General features: G+C 55.4%; 2 protein-coding genes across 16 annotated transcripts in view; one reads left to right on the top strand and one right to left on the bottom strand.

The window, feature by feature from the left end:
- The window catches only part of ARVCF (ARVCF delta catenin family member), a 53,798-nt gene extending 49,611 nt beyond the window's left edge, over nucleotides 1-4,187 (bottom strand). For 7 of the 8 annotated variants that reach the window (XM_042911280.1, XM_042911277.1, XM_042911278.1 and 4 more), the window contains exons 1-2: nucleotides 3,664-4,187; nucleotides 3,006-3,044 (exon numbers count right to left, since the gene is read on the bottom strand). The gene's annotated coding sequence lies outside the window, so the exon portion shown is untranslated. The remainder of the gene's footprint in view (nucleotides 1-3,005; nucleotides 3,045-3,663) is intronic. The other variant, XM_042911274.1, reaches the window with a different exon arrangement.
- Nucleotides 4,188-4,319: 132 nt separating this feature from the next.
- TANGO2 (transport and golgi organization 2 homolog) overlaps nucleotides 4,320-19,345 on the top strand; it is a 36,370-nt gene continuing 21,344 nt past the window's right edge. Inside the window, exons 1-3 of one of the 8 annotated variants that reach the window (XM_042910296.1) lie at nucleotides 4,416-4,702; nucleotides 5,154-5,205; nucleotides 16,450-16,546. In XM_042910296.1, coding sequence (XP_042766230.1) covers nucleotides 5,190-5,205; nucleotides 16,450-16,546 — 113 coding nt within the window. In that variant the 5' untranslated portion in view covers nucleotides 4,416-4,702; nucleotides 5,154-5,189. Of the gene's footprint in view, nucleotides 4,353-4,415; nucleotides 4,703-4,727; nucleotides 4,796-5,073; nucleotides 5,206-14,911; nucleotides 14,934-16,449; nucleotides 16,547-19,345 lie in introns of those variants that run through there. The other 7 variants (XM_042910295.1, XM_042910298.1, XM_042910301.1 and 4 more) reach the window with 7 other exon arrangements.

The following is a 19,345-nucleotide window of genomic DNA, read 5'->3' as shown; positions in this document are numbered from 1 at the left end:
TGGACGGGCGCTGGGAGACGCCGGCTTGCCATTGGGCTCCCGGGGTGTCCGTCCCAGCCACGACCGTCCCCTTCGTGGAGGGGCCGAGGCCCGGGCACCTGCCGGGACCGCTGCGGCGGCCGCGGGATCCTCGGGGCCGCCCACTCTCGGCCGCCTTCCAGGATGTCCCCGTGCCGTCCGCCCCGAGCGGGGATTGGCAGACCCCGTGCTCCTTTCTCGGTTTCCAGTCTCGCCGGAACCGTTCCTAGTTCGCTAGGGTCCTTTCTCCGGCCCCTGCTGTTCGCCGGGAGCAGCGCGCCGCGCCCTTCCCTCAATATCTGATGGTATTCTTCACGCAAGCCGCGCGCGAGAGAGTTCCACTGACTTCCCATTTTACAGATGGGAAATTGAAGCTCAGAATTCTCACTTGCTTTAGGTCACCTGGCTCAAATCTAGTCCGTCACACTCTAGGGCCTATGGGTTCTCAGAGCAGAGATACGGGTCTGAACTTGGCTCAGCGAGGCAGGATGGAAGCCGTGTTTCTGAGGCAGAAAGGGCCTTTCGGTGAACCAGAGGTTTTCCTCCACCAGGTCTGAATCTACGGACACTTTGACTCAGCCCACCCTGCAGGACTGCCACAGGAGTGCCCTCCCTAACCTCCTCCATCAATCACAGCTCAGGGCCTGGGGGTGGGGAGGAGTTATACCCCCCCCCCCCAAACACTTCCTGGTGTCCCATTTTCTCCACCCTACTTGGGGTCTTGGAGGAACACTGTGGGGTACAGCCACCTGAGTAGAGTTTAGCACAAGGTGCATTTTTTTCTGCCAGATAGCAGCCACCTGTTCCCTGCAGTGACACGAGGCACACATATAACAACAAATGGGACCATAATCCTTGGCCAGCTCCTCTTAACTTTATGGTGTGAGGAGGAACCAATGGGGTTGCTGCCCATTGGGGTTATTTCAGGAAGTTCATGATATGATGGCCCCTTGGCCAGTGACTCTGGTGCATGCTTAGTTCTAAGCCTTTCCAGCCCTGGTCACACCTGGAAATCACCAGATTTTCAGCCCACCGTATTCCCCACGTCCACCCAGGGAGTCACAGGCCCATGACAGTGCTAATGGGGAGACCAGACATGTATGTCTTATCCACCCACATCAGGAAGCCAGAGTGTTCACCCAATAGTTGCTTGATCAGAAGAAAGAAAGTGAAGTGATGTAGGGCCAGAACTCACCACTGGTACCAACATTGGGTCCCTCCTGTGGTACCTGGCACACACAGTAAATCCACCCTAACAGCCTTTTAGAGCCAGGCAGCCACAACCAATCAATTGAAGTTGACGCTTGAGGTGAGAGACATTTGACACTCTGGCATACTGATGTTGCTTGTGGCTCTGAGCAGGTAGAATGAAGTGTCCTTCTCTGGAACACAGGGGGCCCTAAGAGCAAGATAGCTCTTATCTTATGGAGCTGCACCACTGATGACATTCTGACCCAGCTGCTTTGTGGGCTTGGGGGTTCTCTTCCTTCCATTAGGAGTGGATTTCACTAGTCCAGCTGTCCTACAAACCTCCCCGGGGGCATTGGACCCTGGTCCTCCTGGAGCTCTATTCTCATAGTGAGCTTGTAGTCCAGCACCATCCCTTTCCCACACACTTGCTGATGGTGGCAGGAGGGGCTGGACAGGCCTTTGAGAGAGCAAAGGGGAGAATTGTGCTCCAAAACTGGCCTAAGTGAGGACTGCCTCCCTGCCTCCCACTCCAGGCAGGATTCTGTACCCCAAGCTGGATTACCAGCCATATACAGGGGAGCAGAGTAGACAGTGTCAGTGCCAAGAGGACTCAAGGCTACTCTCTGGCAGTGGGCCCACCATGACCCAGACTGCAAGTAGGGGTCAGTAACAGTCCAAAAGCAGGATAGATAGCCCCAAGTGCTTGACCACTGCCACAGGGACCAGTAACCCAGTCTCCTCCCTCTCTCCCAACCTCTCCACCCAGCTGGTGGGCATCTACGTAGGGACATCCCTGGGACATGTGAGGAAAGCTATAGAGGGAAAAAGGTTTCAGCTGGAGGTCAGGAAGAACTTCTCAACAGTGACAAATGTTCAGAGACTGAAAGGGTGACCAAACAAGGTAGTGAGCTCCCCATCTAAGGATGTGTGTCACCTGAGGTGGGGTGGCAGTGAACTCTTTCCAGTCCTGAGACCCCAGGGTTCAGCTTCCAACCCCAACCCATCTTATCTGGTCTTATCTGCTCCCTGGCACCAAATGTTGTCCAGACTGGAGTCAGTGGTGACAAAGAATATCAGAGTGCCTGCCATGGCTCCATCTAGATGGGGAGAGTGTAGCTGGAGGTGGGGCTGGCCCAGAGCCATATGCTTCCGTGGCAGACCAGGATTTGAACCTCTGTACAACCCACGCATGACCACATCCCCTTTTTCTGGCAATGGGAAGGCACCATTCTGTGTCCCACTCCTCTGAGGTATGTGGTCCAGTGTTTAGGAAAGACCGGTCTGCAGCTGCTGCCCTGTATCCCCGGGCATGGTCACATGTGCCTAAGCCCCAAGTCTTGCTTGTCTAACACTACCATCTCTTGGGTGGGCTGCAAGGTCTGGCTGCCTTGAGGGAAATGACTGGCACCAGCCCAGAAGGATTCTCCTGCTGGATGGTGGGAAGGAGGACCATGCATCAGGCTGGGTTTGCTGCCTGCTGGCCATGAGCCTTTGGATGTCTGGAGTCCTCAGTAAAGGGCTGTAAAGGGCTTCTGTTGGGTTCCAGGAGGAACACAGAAAAGATGGCCAGAGAGTTGGGCTGGAATGGGCCTTTCGGTGTGTCAGACAGGTTTGGGTTCAATTCTTGCTTTTGCTGATCACCAGCCAGGCCCTTTCCTTCTCTAAACCCCAGTTTTCCACAGGGCATCAGTGCTCTGAGTCAGGGTCAGTACAGTAGGTCTTCACACAGGACTGGGAAGCTAATCCAGCCAATGACACTTGCCATCTTTTTTTTTTTTTTTTTTTTTTTTTTTTACCTTAAGTGAGGTAACTGCACCGATCTTCAGTGTTTGCATCTGTAAAAAAGGGGGAATGACAGCTGTGGATTGAGACCCTGGGTGTAGCACATTGTTATTATCCTTTTTTTAAAAAAAGATTTTACTTTATTTTTTTAAAGTTTGCTTATTTTGAGAGAAACAGAGACAGTGCGAGTGGGGGAGGGGCAGAGAGAGAGTGAGAATCCCAAGCAGGCTCAGCCCTGTCAGTGCAGAGCCCTAGGCTGAGCTCGAACTCATGAAACTGTGAGGTCATGACCTGAGCCGAAATCAAGAGTCTGGCGCTCAACTGACTGAGCCACCCAGGTGCCCCAAAAGATTTTATTTAGTAATCTCTACACCCATCATGGGGCTCAAAGGTACAATCCCGAGGTCAAGTGTTGCATGCTCCACTGACTGAGCCAGCCAGGTGTCCATTATTATCCTTAATGTAACTGTCATCCTTGTCATAGTTTGCTGAGCGCCCACTTTGGAGTAGGCCCTGGTCCCTGGGCCTCTCACTCTCCACTCCCCCCGCCCCGCACTCAGGCTCCAGACACAGCCCAGAGGTCAAAGAAGGCAGAGAGTCCAGTGAATGCCTCTGTCCTGTTGCGAGGGCCCCCAGTCAGTGCCCCTTCCCACCTCTTGCTCACTTGCTCACCCATTACAGCTCAGGGTGGGCCAACTCTTCATCCTGGGGCCTGGACCTGTAGATCGGCCTCCGGGTGGGCTCAGAGACCACGGTGGCTGGGTGGGTCCGGAGAGCCTGGTCCAGGGTTTGTCCTGAGTGTGGAAGGGATTGCAGTAGGGAGGGAGGCCAAAGGCCAGAGTGGCAGAGGCTGGACAAAACTGAGGGCCATAAAGAAAAGGGTGGGATGGCAAGGTCCAGAGCCACGAACCCGCCTGAGGGATGGGTCCGGAAGTGGGCATCCTCCTATAGCTTCCAGCGAAGGCCGCCAGGTAGGTAGGTGACCTACGGCCCCTGGAGCTCAGGCCGCGTCCCTAATGGGCCCCCGAAGGCATGCTCTCGGGCCGCTGCAAGTGGCGCGACCTCCTGAGGGCGTCCTCCAAGCTGGGGCGCCCGGAAGGCTGGGAAAGCCGCGGGAGCCCCGAGGCCACCACACGCCCACGCAGCCCGGAGGCTTGGCGCAGCCCTGGGGGCGGGGCGCCGGGAGGGCTGCAGACCCCGAACGACAGCGCGCGCAGCCAACGGTGGTCCGGGTCGCGTTATGTCGCCCCGCCCCTAACGGCGCAGCCCAATGGCGGGCGCTCAGAGGGCGGGGGGGCGGGGCCTGGGCAGCGGCGGCGGCGCGCGGGCGCGGCACCCGGAAGTCTGTGGCGGCGGAGGCGGTGAGTGCGTGGCTGGCGGCCCGGGCCTGCGGACTCCGCTCCCTGCAGGGCCGGCCCGGGATCGGGGGCGCGGGGCTCCGGGGGCGCCGGTAGGGAGGAGAGGGGCGGGGCCTCACCTCCCCGCCCTGCCTGTTTCCCCTTCCCGAGGCGTGGAATGGAAATCCAACGCCGGGTCCTGAGAGACTAAACCGAGCCGGAGGAAGCGCCCCATGCGTTACTGGAAGGCGTTTCTAGTGATCCCCGCCAGAATGGGAAGCCGGGTCCACTGGCAAGGCAGGGCCGGTCTCGCTGCAGGGAAGCAGAGACTGGCTGGGCTGGGAGCTGCGTGGTCGCTGCGTGGTCGCTGCAGGGTGGGTGGGCTACGCCCTCAGACAGCTCTGAAGCCCTGAGTCACGGTGCCACCTCCATGTGGCCTGCTGCGGGGCAGCCAGGTGACAGCTGATGTATGTCTGAATAGGCAGCAAGTGCTGGGTCATCCCTGCGCTTGGACACGCCTTTTCTGGGGTGGAGGAGTTGGTCAGACCATCTCCCAGGGCTTCGGGGGTGGGGGCTGGGCAGGGCTGCACCCAGGGCAGGGGCTAGCCCTGGTGCTGGGCTTTCAGACCCCCTTCCCTGACTGCAGCGTGTCAGGTGCTTCATGGCCTACCCCTGGGCCACAGCTTTAGACAGAGTCTTCTGCCCTTGGACCAATCCCTGAGCCTCAGCCCTTTTCCTCCAGCAGGGATATCACATGCTGGGCTCAGGCCTGGCCTGGCGTCCTGCTCCTGACCTGCTGACTGCTGTTTTGCTGCTGCTGTTTAGGCTCAGAGCTTTCTTCCGTGAGGCAGATGTGATGTGATGACAGCTATAAGAGGTGCCTACAGCTGGTAGCACTTTGGAATGCTTTCTCAAACTTGCTTGTTAATCCTCTGGGCAACTTTTTTGGGCAAATCTTCATTGATTGGATGCTGTCCACAGCGAAGAAAACTCAGGCTGAAGGGCAGATGGTGTTTCCAAGGTCACGCAGAGCCAGGGCCAGGTTCTAGTGCCTCTGTTCCACCTGGGCCACTGTCTCAGGATCCTGCCTGCTTTGGGTGACCTGTCTGGTGGCCTGGAGGCAGGAGGACGCAGTAGAGCCTCTGTCCCCTCCTCTCCAGGATCATAGTGCTCCTGTGTGGTGGGTGGGCTACCCTGGTGCGCCCCCCCCCCCCCTTATCTGGCCTTTGATCATTAGCCCCATTCCTGTGACTTCATGATACTGATGTGTCCACAGACTGCAGGCCACTCTGACTGGGTTGCTGCCACTGCCTGCTTGGATATGTGGTGACAACAGCCTTCCCTGAATGAAGGAAACTGGCCATCAGCTCTGCCCTGGCTGCCCAGTCCCTGAGCTGTTGTTACTGCCCTATGCTTCTTTTGTGACCTCATTTTGTGGGCTTTTAGTTATGTTTCACTGTGGATGTAATTGTGCAATGTCTTGGGGTCTCGTTCTTGTGTCTGGCTTCTGCACCAGAGGGCAAGCTCTCTGAAGGCATCCTTGGTGCCTGCCCGTGGAGGCTATTTCTCAGCCTGCTATTTCTGAGGATTTCTGTGGAGAAGTGAGGGGCCTCCAGAGTATGTCTGGAGTTAAATGGCCTATGGCAGAGAGGCTGGAAGGGCTTTTAGAAGTGGTGCCACACTTGTCATTGACACACCAGATGTGTGAGAACTGAGACCATCCTTTGGTGACATGTCTGTTCGTGAGGACAGCACCATGGAATCTGTTGGTCCAGACCATGGGGGTTGGGTGATGGATTCCATGAAAACAAGGTTGCCTCAGGACACTGAGCTGCCTTTCCAGGTTATCAGTGCAGCCTTTTTTTTTTTTAAATCTCTCTCAACTTTTCTTTTTTAGATTTGCAAAAATGATATATATATACTTAAAAGTAAAAAAAGACGTCCACCATCTCTTGGTGGCTACTGACACTCAGGGTACATCTGTGAAAGATTTCAGGACCACACTAATTTTAAGTGCTTGCTTTCACCCTCTTTTGATCTTTTGAGGGGTTGGTGGGAATACTCCTTTGTCCTTTATTAAGCATGGGGGCAGTGGGGCCACTGTGAGGCTGGGCTGGCCCCTGGCTTGTGGGGAAGCCAGGAAGGGTTAAGGTACAGGGGCTGTCCTGTGTCCAGGGCTTTCTGTAATATTCATTGTTCCCCTCATGTGTGTCACTCCTTTGAAATGCAGGGACAGTGACACTTGGTGTGGGGTTGAATTAGTGCTCCCTAAGCATCGTGGAGATCTTAGGAGAGAGTATCCCTGTGGAAAATTTGTCACGGTGAAATGCCACTCAACCAGAACGACAAAGCATAGATTGTAGAGTCTCAGTTGCTGAGCTGAGTTGGGCTGGCGTGCTGGCGGCGGCGGGGCGGGGGGGGGGGGGGGGCATGTTGCAATGGGCCGCTGCTCAGAATATTTACAGACGTCAGGGCTTTCTCAGCCAAGGCCCCCAGAACAGCAACACTGTGTTCCCATGTGTGTTTACCTCCTCTGCTGGCAGCTGCTGGGAAGACATTACGCATCATGCGAAAAGAGCAGTGGATGCTTTCCAGCTCTGGCCCTGGGGGCTGCCACAGTGATAGCCTGGGCCGCATGGGGCGAGGATGAGGTGTCTGGCTCCTCAGCCCTGCCGTGTGAAGCCGGAGGGCCCCTGTCCTCTGCATGCTCTAAAGAAAAAGTCAGGCTGTCTAGCCTTAAAAATTATCCCAAAACGTGTAAAGTGCTTGGCAGAGTGAAATGGGGCTGCAGATTCTTGGGTCCAGGTAACCTCTGTGCAAAGCCTTAACGTGTGCAGCCAGCCTGGTAGGAGACTGATGTGATGTGAATCGGAAGCCTCAGTTTAACGAGTGTCTAGGCCCCCTCGGCTCTGTTGAGGCCAGAATACCTTCCCATTCATTCATGTGCATTCCTGTCATCCTTTGCTGCATTCTGGCCTAGCATGTCGTCCAGAGGCCTGTTGGCCTTTTTTTTTTTTTTAATTTTTTTTTTTAACGTTTATTTATTTTTGAGACAGAGAGAGACAGAGCATGAACGGGGGAGGGTCAGAGAGAGGGAGACACAGAATCCGAAACAGACTCCAGGCTCCTAGCTGTCAGCACAGAGCCCGACGCGGGGCTCGAACTCACGGACCGCGAGATCATGACCTGAGCCGAAGTCTGACGCCCAGCCGACTGAGCCACCCAGGCGCCCCCCTGTTGGCTTTTTTAATTGACAAAGGAAAGTGATCCCACGGAGGGCTTAGGCTCCCCTCCTCTGGCACCCCGGTTGTCAGGTGTGGCTTTGCTCTCTGCTCATGTGGGTTGTGTGTCATGCGGAACTCACAGCAGCTCAGCTGCAATGGGTCCTGCTTTGAAGGGTTTGAGCCAGGGCTGGGTCCACTCTTGCCCAGTCTCTCATAAACAAACAGCCTCTTCTTCAGCCTTTCCGGAATTCCTCCCCACGCCAGCCTGCCTGTAAGAGTGCATATGCTTTAAATGAGCACCTCCATGGGTTGTACAGTGGGCCCAGCCATACCATTAGCATCCATGTCAAGAAGCTATGCCAGTACCCCAATGTCCCCTGTGTCCCCTCTTGTCCCCCAGACCAGGTGGCCCTGCCCTGACTTCTGTCCTAATGGATGAGTCTTGCTTATTTCTGGTTTCTGTACGAGTGCTGAGCAGTGTGCTGTCTGCCATGGGGCTCGCTTGTGTCATTTCCTGGACACTGGCACACGCACAGTGCCAGGTGTGGTAAGCAGGGGTGGGGCATGGCCCAGCACAATTTGTTAGAGTTTTAGAAAATTCAGTGACTAGCCAAGAGGGAGACTTGTCCTCCAGACAGATACCAGAGCATGTGCCAAAGCTGAGAGGCTTCATGAATGACAGGGCCCTGCAGAGACCTGGGACTGGGTGTCTGGGTATGGCTGAGGTAGGAAGCCCAACATGGACCGAATGGACGCCCAGTAGCTGGGAGGCAAGGGGGTCCGTACCGCACAGTACCCACCAGAGCAGACCACAGGCTGACCTGAGAACTAAGCCAAAATACAACCATACAAGGAAGCCCAGGGAAATGGGCTCTAACTTGGGGACAGGGAGGGTTGCTGCTCTGTAGTAGGAGTGGGAAAACTTGTGGTAAAGTAACACAGTTTCCGATAGGCAGTGCCACAGGCAAGGCTACGAGGCAGGGCAGTACGGGAAGAAAATATTTGCAGCTCCTGGAGCAGACAGGTTGTGAGCCTGCCCACACCACATGTACCTCACTACAGATTGCGCAATAAAAGTCCAGGATCCTGTACCCAAATTGGTGATTTGTGGACAAAGGCGTGCAGGTGGCTGTAAGATGCACAACCCCTGGGATTTGCCAGTGAAACCATGGTGAGGGTGTTTCCTGCCACCCTGAGGAGGGCTGCCATGGCAGGTTGTGGTGCTGGTCAGGACACTCCTCTTGCACAGCAGATGGTACCTGTGCCGGATATTTGGAGGGAGTTGGGCTCACCTAAGAGCATCATCCTCTCACTGGCCATTCTGCCTCCTGGGTCTCTGTACCCTCTTCAACCCATTTGCAGAGCATGTGCACACGGCTCCCCTGTGGCATTCTGCAGGGGGTAGAAACTTGATGGGACCAAAACACCGGGCAGAGCCAAGAGGTAGAGTGAAGGCACGTGTCCCCTGGGAAAGCTGTGCAGCAGCTAGCAGGCTGGGGGTCATTGCCCCTCAGTGAGGACAGGTGTGCACGGCCAGTCAGCAGGAAGACAGGCCGTCAGGGTAACCCCACAATGCATACCCATACTTTGCTGAGAAAGATCTGGAAGCATATAGCTGACCAGATACGGGGCTCTTGTAGAATGTGTATGCTTGGAAACTTTCCAGATGAGAGTGTGCTCCTGGGTAACCTGGCTGTGGAAACCACAATCATAGACTCCGCTGGTCCATGGGAGCTGCTGGTTGTGGCTGCAGGGGGCATGGAGCCTTGGGCTGGGGATGGATGAGAGGGCAGCAGATGTAGGAGGACAGGTGGGACAGGAGGAAGGGAAGGGAGCAAGCCTTGGTGCAAACGCTGGAGGAGAGGATGCTGGTCGGTGTGGGGTGAGTGGCTGGCACAGTCAGTGTGTGCTGCCCATTAGCCCCCAGGCAGTGTGGGGCCGGCGGCTGTGTGGCATCAGGAATACATAAGAGGGAGATGGGCGACCCAGCAGTACTGAGGTCTGTCCCATCCCCCCTGCCAGGTCCTTCCCCGTCTGGGCTGGCAGTGACAGTGAGGTCCTATCAGTGTGGCCCTAGGCCCCTCTTGCCTACTCTCCCAGTGAGCCTCCATGAGGTTGCTGACCTGCCCTCCCTGGCCAGGGAAATAGATCTTCACCATTGGTCAGTCCAGGTGCCAGGCCTTGTCCCCACATAGCCCTCACCTGAGCCATTGCAGCCGTCACTACATCTCTTGGCATGTGGCCCTGGCCCATCTTTGGCCAGGCTATCTGCCTGCCTGCTTGAGTTGTTTTCTTGTCACGCTCTTGTTAGATGCCACGTGGAGTGAGGTTTCGGGCTTGACTCAACTGAAGAGCCTGGTTCTTCTGAAAGAGGGAGTTTACCTGGCTGAACTTGGCCATTAGGATAGTGCTGTTGGTTTCTCTGGGAGGCAGGGGAGGAAGAAGGAGGCCTCAGCTGGAGAAGGCAGGTTTCAGAGGCAGCGGGTGAGCAGGCAGAATGGAGCATGCAGAGAACTCTCGAAAGCCTTATCAGCAGATGGGCTGGGAGTGCCTGGAAAGCTTCCGTGCTTTGCAGCCAGCACCGTGTGCTAAGAATAACTGGTGCCGAACTCATGACCCATTCTTCCGGTTTTGCAGAATTCTCAAGTGGTTAGGACAGAGGAAAGCAGGAGTTATGATCTGGGAAGACTTCCTCTAGGTTTTTCAGAGAGAAAGGGGAAGCCCTTGGCTTTGGTTTGAAGTAAACTTCTTGCTTTTGCCTCACACCTCGTAGGTCCTTCAGGCTGGGGCTCAGGTGTGCTGAGGGGCTCCAGGGGTGTGCAGGGAGCGCAGGCCTGTGCTGCACAGGTGCTTACCTTGGATCCGCCCAGGCTCCCGGTGGAAGACGGGGCAGAGGTGCACCCTCAGGCTGTCACCCCAGGGGACATGGTGCTTCCTTCCACAGGGCTGTTTCTAGGCAGGCCAAGGACACAGCAGGAGGCCGAGGCTGAATGGGTAGGTGTGAGGCGGGCGGTGGGTGTGCTGCTCCCAGGACAGCCTCATGCACCTGCTTGGCCTGAGTCACAGTCCCTGGGCTGGGGGCCTTTGTCGGATGGCATCAGAGAACGTACTTCCAGAGCTGCAGCCTTTCTGTTTGCTGCAGGACTTTATGCTGAGCCCTATTTAATGCCAGAAAAGTCCTGGGTAGTTTTGTACAACAGAGTTGTCTTGGCCATGCTCACAGATTTTTATGTGAAATCTTGGTTATGACAAAGATTGCCTGGTTGCTGTGTGCAGTGAGGAGAGTCTGTGTGAGCTGTGGAATGTGGCGTCGCTAGGAACCCGTGGTGAGGATGCTCCAGAGGCATGGAGCTTGAGCAACTGACTGCTGATGCCACCTCCTCGCTAGTGGGGCCCAGCCCCGTGGTTTTCTTTACCGAACAGTCCAGGCCATAGTAAGTGTCTCTTCCAGTGCACACAATTAGCATGAAGTGATTTGTTCCCACCCCCGCCAGCCACTGTGCCATGCAGGTATCTTGGACACTTGTCAGGACAGTTGGCCACCTGACAAGCTTCACTCTCTAGCCCCATTGCTCATGTGGCTTCCCCTGCACGGCCTGGGCCACTGTCTGGGATCTTCCATCCCTGTGGGCAGCTCTGAGGCCCGGCTGTACCCTTGAGTGAGACAGCAGCCCCAGTGGGACCGTGTGTGGACATGGTGACTTTTTTTGTCACCGATCACTAGCTTTCCCAGGGGCTTCTCAGGCCCTGGGGTGGGTCGACCACTGGGAGAATGGTGAGGCCACCAGGGCCACTGCAGTGGGCATGCCGGTTTCTGAGCATTTCTGTGATGTGGCTGGGTGGAGGGGGTTATGGATGTGCCAGGGCAGTGAAGATGTGCGGTGCTGGGGGTGTCTGGCCTTCTGGAGGCCTTCCTGGGAACATGTGCAGGGTCAGGAGGCCCACTTGATTCCAGCACCCCACATGTGCCTGCTCCTTCCCTCTGAGTACAGCATCAGATGGCTACCCCGTTACCAAGGCACATGGGCAAGGCTCCTAATCGGACCCCCTCAGCACCCTCCTGCCTGTCTCTTCCTCCAGCTGTGGGCTGGCCCTGGCTCTCTGGGGTGAGCCTTGGCTTATGGGCTTCCATGGGCATCCAGATACTCCATGAAGTCTTGGGCTTGCATGCCTCATAGAGGTGGGGACCAGTGGGGTGAGGATGTCATTGAGCCCAGGCATGCTTCTGCCCAGGACACCACCCTCCCTTACACATTTTACCAGCTCTGGTGTCCTTTGAGGGTAAGCTCCCCAAAACAAGCAGAGAAGCCACCTAGCATGGATGAACCCCAGCCCCACCTGGCATGGTGGGGTCTATTGAAGCCGTTCCCCCTCCCTTTCCCACGGTGCCAGCCTCAGAACTGTGGAAAGTGGAGAGCAGTGTTTTCTTAGTGTCCCAAGTTGCCAGGCAGGCAGGCATACAGCAACGGGGGCAGGATACTGTTTGCCACTGTTGGCGGTTCCAGCCTCCCGCCTATCCTGTGTTCAGCCCGTGGTGGCTGTCTCCAGAGCTTGCTCTGGGAGCCCGGAAAGTCAGCCCTGAAGGTGGCCCAACAAACAGAGTGTCAGGTAGCATTTCATCAGGGCCTGGGTGGGGGCATGCTGGGAAAAGGGCCTTGCACCCATGGGACCTGCCCAGGTGAAGGAGGGTGCTGGCATGGTGGGAAGTGAAGCCGCGAAGGGGTGGGGCCGGTGGGCAGCGGGCCTGGCTTGAGTGGGGGGTGAGGGATTGGAGAGAAAGGCAGTTCCTGATGGTCCCCTCCCCAGGGGCTGGCTTTCCTCTGGTCCTTCCCTCCCAATGACCACGTCTTCATCGAGGCCGCAGCCCTGGGCTTTGTGCCCACAACTCTGGCGCCAGGCTGCCTGGAGACTCATCAGTGGCCTTTCCTCCAACCGCAGAGCCCTCCCCACTACCACTGTCTGGAGGGCTGGTCTGCCACCCACACAGGCTGGCTAGGATGGTGAGGTCCTACAGCCAAGTTGGAGGGCTCTGCTTCTGGCTTGTGAGCTTCAGTAGCCAGAGCTGCTCCCGGCCAATGGCCTTGCTCAGTAACTGGGCACACAGCCCAGAGAGGTGCACAGCAGGCCAAGACATGATGACCTCTTCTGACAACCCAGAGCTGCATGTCCCTGGTGGGGCAGCATGTCCCTGGGGGAGCAGCCCTCAGAACAGCCCTCTGTCTCGGGGCTTCGGGTAGGTGGGATTTCAGAAGTGATGGGCTGGCAGGGTTTCCCCCACTGACCATGGTTGGTCTGGTTGCCATAGACAGTGCCAGTTGGCCTCCTCACCTGGAGAATTCTCGTTTGTGGGAGAGACCAGCTCCCTGGGGGTGAGAAGGCCTACGTCTTCGGTGCTGGGCTACAGCCATGTGGCAGGTGGGACACTTAGGTCCCCAGGAGGTGCCACATGCTTCCTACCTCCCTGTACTGCGTTCTGGACAAGTTGGTCTGTCTCATTAGCTGTGTCTAATCTGCTAATTTAGAACCCACCGCTGAGGTGGGGTTTTTTTTTTTTTAAGTTTATTTATTTTGAGAGAGAGAGAGAGACACAGAGAGAGAGAGAGACAGAGAGAGAGAGACAGAGAGCGCACAGGGGAGGGGCAGAAAGAGGGAGAGAGAGAATCCCAAGCAGGCTCTGCGCTGTCAGCACAGAGCCCGATGAGGGGCTTAAACTCACAAATGGTGAGATCATGCCCTGAGCCAAAGTCAAGAGTTAGGCACTTAACCGACTGAGCCACCCGGGTGCCCCCATTGCTGAGTTTTAATTCATGGTTACTATAGCTTCTGATTTCTCAAAGTCCTCTCCAGTGCTTTGTGAACCTCCTGATTTACTCTGTCTCATGTACTTTTGCTGCACATATTCTCAAGCTTTTTCTGCAGTCAGAGCATGGTTGGTTTACTAGACATGTGGGGATCACTTTTTGCTGGCTCTTATGGTGCTTTGTTTCATTATGTGGTTCTTTCTGACTGTCCTTCTCTTTGTCCTTGAAATGATTTGTGAGCCTTCTTGGAGGTTTAGCATGAAGATGAGAACTTTGGCTTGCCAGGTGCCTGAGGGCACTTACCCGTGCAGGAGCCACTCAAACCAAGTCTTGGCATGAGGATCCCTGGACCCCCAGTGCGGACTGGCTGTGCTCATGTGGCTTCTCAGGGATTCTCTCCCCTTCTGTGTGCTGTCCCTGTGGCCCCTTGGGGTGGCTGTGGATATAGTCCATCCTTACCCTAGGAGCATTGCCTTTCAGGGGCCCAGCTTCACCCTGACGGGGTGGAGGGAGGGGGTGGGTTTCCTACTTCATTCCCATCTTGGGGCAGCCCTGGGCCTTGTCTTCGGTCTCACTTAGCTCCATGGTCACCAGAGTCCGGTTTGCCCAGATGGACCAGTGCCTCAGGACAGGAATCATAGCCAGGGTACTCTGCTTTCTTTCCTCTCTGGGTCTTCATGTTCTCTGAGATATTGCCTAAATCCTGCATGACTTTGTTAGTTCTTGGCTGCTTTTAAGATTTTTGCATATTGTTTTAAGCATTTTGAGTTGTTTTTGCTACAAGGGTCAGTCCCAACAGCCTGCCCACCAGTATTGATATCAGGTGACCCTACGATGATGGCCCTAGTGGGCACTACCAGGGCACCCAGGTGTGGGAACCCAGCCTGCTCCTGTCAACTCGGGGCCCTCTTCCACATCAGGCACTGCCTTTGGCTCTGTCCTGTGGGGGCCAGTGGCCAGCAGCCCATCTCACATAGCTGTTCATCTCCCAGCATCCTGCACTTCTGCAGTGGCACTGGTCACCATGGTGACGTCTCACCTGCACAGCCAAGGGCTTTGCTGAAGATAGGGATTGTTCCCCTGAGGTATCACCAATGTCCGTACCTTTGGGGACAGGGAGGAACTTGGGGCTGAGTTGTGGGGGTCCCTCGAGGGCCTGTGGGAGCCAGTGGTGGCTAGCAGAGTGGATCCTTTCTCCCTGACTCCCTCCCCTCACTTCCCATCCCTGCCAGACCAGTAAGCAGAAATGAATGGAGAGGTAGGGACATGGTGTCATCCACACGAAGACCTACAGGTGGCTCTGAGCTGTGGTTGTGTCCATAGTGCCAGCCTCAGGCTTTGGCCCCTCCTTGGCTCTTCTGTGTTCTGTCACCAGCTCCCTTGCCACCTGTCCACCCACCCTCCCACTCTTGGGTACTGCCACAGCTTCGATGGCAGGATTGTTGTGGTGGGAACTTCCTTCTGTGAGTCCTGAAACAGAAAATGTTTTACTTCACAGACCCAAGAACTGGGAGCAATTGCACTGGCATCAGAGAGGGGCTCTAAGCTCTCTTCAGTTCCTACCCACCCCCACGGCTGGGGTAGGCTTCTCTTGGAACTGTTGTGTATGGATGGAAGGGACCCTAGCTTGGGGCAGTGAGCTGGAGCCATCCTTGGCCTACTCCTGCTGCTCCCATGCCTGGGGGGTGGACTGTGCCAGTGCCCCTCATAGCAGGCTGGTCCCCTCCCCTGTGTGGCTGCTCCAAGGCTTGGGGGCAGAGGGGCAGGAGAGGCAGAGTGTTCATGGTTTATGTTGAAACCTGGAGCGAGGATGGGCAGTGTCTGGGCATCTCATTCTACCTTCTCTATGAGCTGGGGGCCAACTCATAGACCTTCTTTACAGATGTGATCCCTCTCCCACCCAGGGCAGAGCCCAGACCTTGCTCTGGTAGGCACTGTGTGCTTAATACTCTTGGGGGACAGGCTACTGCACAGACCCTCCCCAATCCTAGGGCACCCCAGGCTAACGTGCTTGGAGCTCAGTTGCCTCCTCTAGACACACACATGCACACAGTCACACACACACATGCAGATGTGCAGAAGCACACATGTGCACACATACACAGACATGTCCTTATACTTACACATGTGCACAGACCTTCAGGCCTCACATACATGCACATACTTGCCCGTGAGGTTCTTTTGGGGGCATCTTTTTGGTCAGGGCATCTATGCAGCCTCTTTGCTATCCATTTCATGGCTGTAGGAGCTGGCTGTGCCCTGGAGTGGTGCCCTGGCTCATGCACACATACAGGACTAGAGACCCTCAAAGTCACCTCATCCCACGTCAGTGGCCTCAGGATCTCATCTCTGTTCTCAACTTCGTTTGGGAAAAGACCTGCTGGTCCTAGAGGTCCCCAGGCACAGGGCCTGTGTGTGCAAAGGTATGCACTGAGTCCCCACTCCCCAGCACCTGGATGCATGTCCATATCACTAGCACATGTGCTTTGCCTCTTGTCTGCACCTGCTTACATGGGTGTGCAGGGTCCTCTGGGTCCTCTGGGTCCCCTGGCTCTGTATGTGCTGTCATGAGGGCATGTGCTGAGGGCCTGCTGTGGTCACTGCTGCAGAGCATCCCCAGGCCGGTTAGATATGATACAGCCCTGCCTTGAGGGGCTGGGGGGCTGGAATTGGTGCCATTTCCAGGGGCTAGGATGGATCAATCTGGGTGGTGGGCATGGAGCAAACCACAAAGCCACTCAGGTGTGGTGTGGGAGGGTACCCACCTGCTGCCCCCGCCTCACCACCCCCCCCCCCCACGTGGTTCTTGTTCTTGCTGCCATGGCCACTCTCCTGTGGTGTGTCAAGGGCCAGTGAGCATTGTAGGCATCAGGGGACAGTCTGGCCTGTGCTGATATGTGTGAACATTTAAGGAGATGGTTATGTAGTGCTGGTGAGTGTCACAGTGTCTGGCACGTGGTTCTGCCATGTCGGTGAGGGTCAGGGATATCACAGAGGTGGTTCTGTTCTGGGCCAGGGAGCATTGCAGGTTCGGGAGGGGGCAGTGTTCTGTTGTCTGCCATTTACTCAATGCATTTTTTTTTCCTTTTTTCGCAGACTGTGTGGCCCCGTGTGAACAAAGCTGCTCTCAGGGACCCATGTGCATCATCTTCTTTAAGTTTGATCCTCGCCCTGTTTCCAAAAATGCTTACAGGTAACCCCCTTGCTCTGTGTCTTCTGTCCTCTGTTTGGCATAGTGCCTGTGTAGGGACTGGCTCTACAGCCTGGGCCTGTCCTGTCCAACAGTGGTCACTCAGTGTGGGGCACAGCAGAGAATACCCCTTGCTGGTAGGAGCTCTGAACTGACGTGCAGAGGTGCTGAGACTTTGCTAACAGTCACTGTGCAGGCAGGACAGAGGAGCAATGGGGTCCAGGTGGGAGTGCAGTTCTGTGGTCTCTGTAGGGGCACCAGGGGCAACAGAGCTGGCATGATGATGACTAAGAGCCCAGTTTGGACTGGCTGGTCTGTGTTGCCAGTGGGAAGTGTGGGTGCTGGTGCTAACACATAGGGTCTGTCAGTCCTGAGCTGGAGAATGAGGATGGGGGGGGGGTGGGGAAGCTGGGGGACCAGCAGAGGAGGTGGGGAACTGAGGCCAGAGAGGGGCGAGACGTGATCCAGTTCTCCCTGCTCCTCCCCATGACCCTGGGCTCTGGATGGTGCCCCTCCATCTCCCAGGTCACCCCAGTGGGAATCCATCCAAGTTTATCCAGGCTGAGGCTGAGAGGTAGCCCACAGCCAAAAGTGACATTCGAAACTGATCACTAGTACAATTGCCTGGGAAGTGTTCATTGTTTTAAAATCTGTACCAGGAATTATTTGAACGATTTTGACTAACTTCTCAGATTTGAGTCACCATGCAGAATTACACAGACACCATGCTGCCTAACTGTGCTTAATGAAACTCATTCCAGGCCAGGGGCTGGGGAATGAAGAGTTTCCAGTGTTTCCTTCATGCAGAGGAGTGGACAGAGGGGCCAGGCCAGAGTCCTGGAGCTGACCCTGATTAGCCCCCAGCAGCATGAGCTGTATGAGTCAGGATGCAGTGGGTGGGATCCAGGTGCAGTGATTTAAGCAGGGAAGTGTAACAGACAGAATTATTAACTGTAACGGGATTGGAATACCCTGGGCAGAGCCCTGTCCTCGCCCCCAGGCTGAGATTCAGACCTTGCTGGGGGCACAGCCATGGCGCACTAGATAACAAAGTAATCTCTGGGGTGCCACGGGTAGCAGAACTTGCTTGGAGTCTGCCCTCTAGGGTGCTGGCAACTGTTGCAAGAGGATGCTGGGGGAAGGCGCTGGCCACTGGGTGCATGCGGGAAGCCACAAGTGTATCTGGACTGATCTTAGGGAAGCCACACATGTTGCGGGAATGTCCTGAGGAAGCACATTGCATCCAGGAAAAGAAGCCTCTCCACCTGCGGTGTCTCTCCAGTGCCCTCTACTGATAAAACCTAGTATGATACTAGCCACAAAGTTCAGCTCCTTTATCATGAGGAGAAAATGAAGGGCAAATTTGGGGCTGAGACATAATAAATGGATAACTGACACAATCTACCCCCTTGCTACTGAGGTTTCATGTGTGCCCTTCTATGCTCACATGAACTCTTACACACTGATAAAATGACTCTCCTTCCACCTGACAAATGCAGAATTTCTCACACATTTTGATAGCAGTCTGACAGTTACTGAGTCTGTTGCTGGCTATATCATTACTTCTAGATTTAGGGGCAGCCTCACTAGATATGCTGTTTCTGAAGGTTACCTCCAATCTCCTGCAAGTGTGGGAGGAGGAAGGAGGTCTCTTGCTTTCGCTCAGGACCTGTGCAACACTGCTAAGACCTCTCCTTATAGTGATTCATGGGTTGTGATTCAAGATGGCCTCAGTGTTTCTCTCCAGTGTATTTCAAAGCTCTAAGCCAAAAACTATATATGCCACCTCTGGTGACTGACCAAATACACTTGGTGTTTTCCCTGTTGTGGGAGGGCAAGAGGGGCTTCTGGTGGCTGGTCCTGTTCTTGCTGTGGGGCTGTCTGGCCCATGAGAATGGGTGGGCTGCAGGCCCTTGGTATCTGCGCTTCTGTACATTTGTGATGTGAGAAAAGGATAGGAGGAGCAAGGAGGAGGCTGCCTCGGGAGGTACACTGCAGCAGGGCCAGTGAAGAGACACCTGGTGAGCCGAGCCTAGGCTCATCAGAGATTACAGAGGGGCTCCCGGTGCCTGCAGTGAAATGGGGAGCAGGCCAGGCTCTGGGGCCATCAGCGTGGTGGGGAGATCCTGGCTATGCAGTGCTGCCAGGAGCCATCTGGGCCAGCAGGGCCTGCCCCATTGCCCCTTACTTGGGCTCCCTCCTGCTTTAGCCATCCCTGTCCTGGCCTGGGATGCACCAGCCTCTGCCTGCCGCCTTAACATCCGCTGCTGTGTCTTCATCTTACCCCCATCTATTAACTGGCAGGAATGGGAGTGCGTGCTGTTCTAACCATTTACAAGTGTCCAGCACAGTGGCATTAAGCACATTCACATTATTGTGCAAGCATCCCCACCGTCCATCTCCAGAACTCTTCATTGTCCCCAAATGAAACTCTGTCTCCACTGAACACTAACTTTCCATTGTTCCCACCAGCTCCTAACAACCACAGTTCTAATTTCTGTCTCTATGACCTGGACTATTCTGGGGACCTCATTAGTGGAATCATAATATTTTTTTGTGACTGGCTTGTTTGACGTGGCATAGTGTCCTCAAGGTCCATCCCTGGTGTAGTATTGTCAGAATCTCCTTCCTTCTTACGGGTGAGTAACAGCCCATTGTATGCATGGACTGTATTTTTATCCATTCATCCATTGATGGACACTTGGACTATTTTCACTTCTTGGCTGTAACGCTGCCGTGAAGATTAGCGTTCAAGTGTCTGTTCGAGTCTTGCTTTCCATTTTTTTGTGTATGTACCCAGAA

Source organism: Panthera leo, chromosome D3 (assembly GCF_018350215.1).
Source record: "Panthera leo isolate Ple1 chromosome D3, P.leo_Ple1_pat1.1, whole genome shotgun sequence".
Lineage (NCBI taxonomy): Eukaryota > Metazoa > Chordata > Mammalia > Carnivora > Felidae > Panthera > Panthera leo.
Note: the sequence above shows the minus strand (reverse complement) of the source record. Positions and strands in the feature narration are given on the sequence as shown.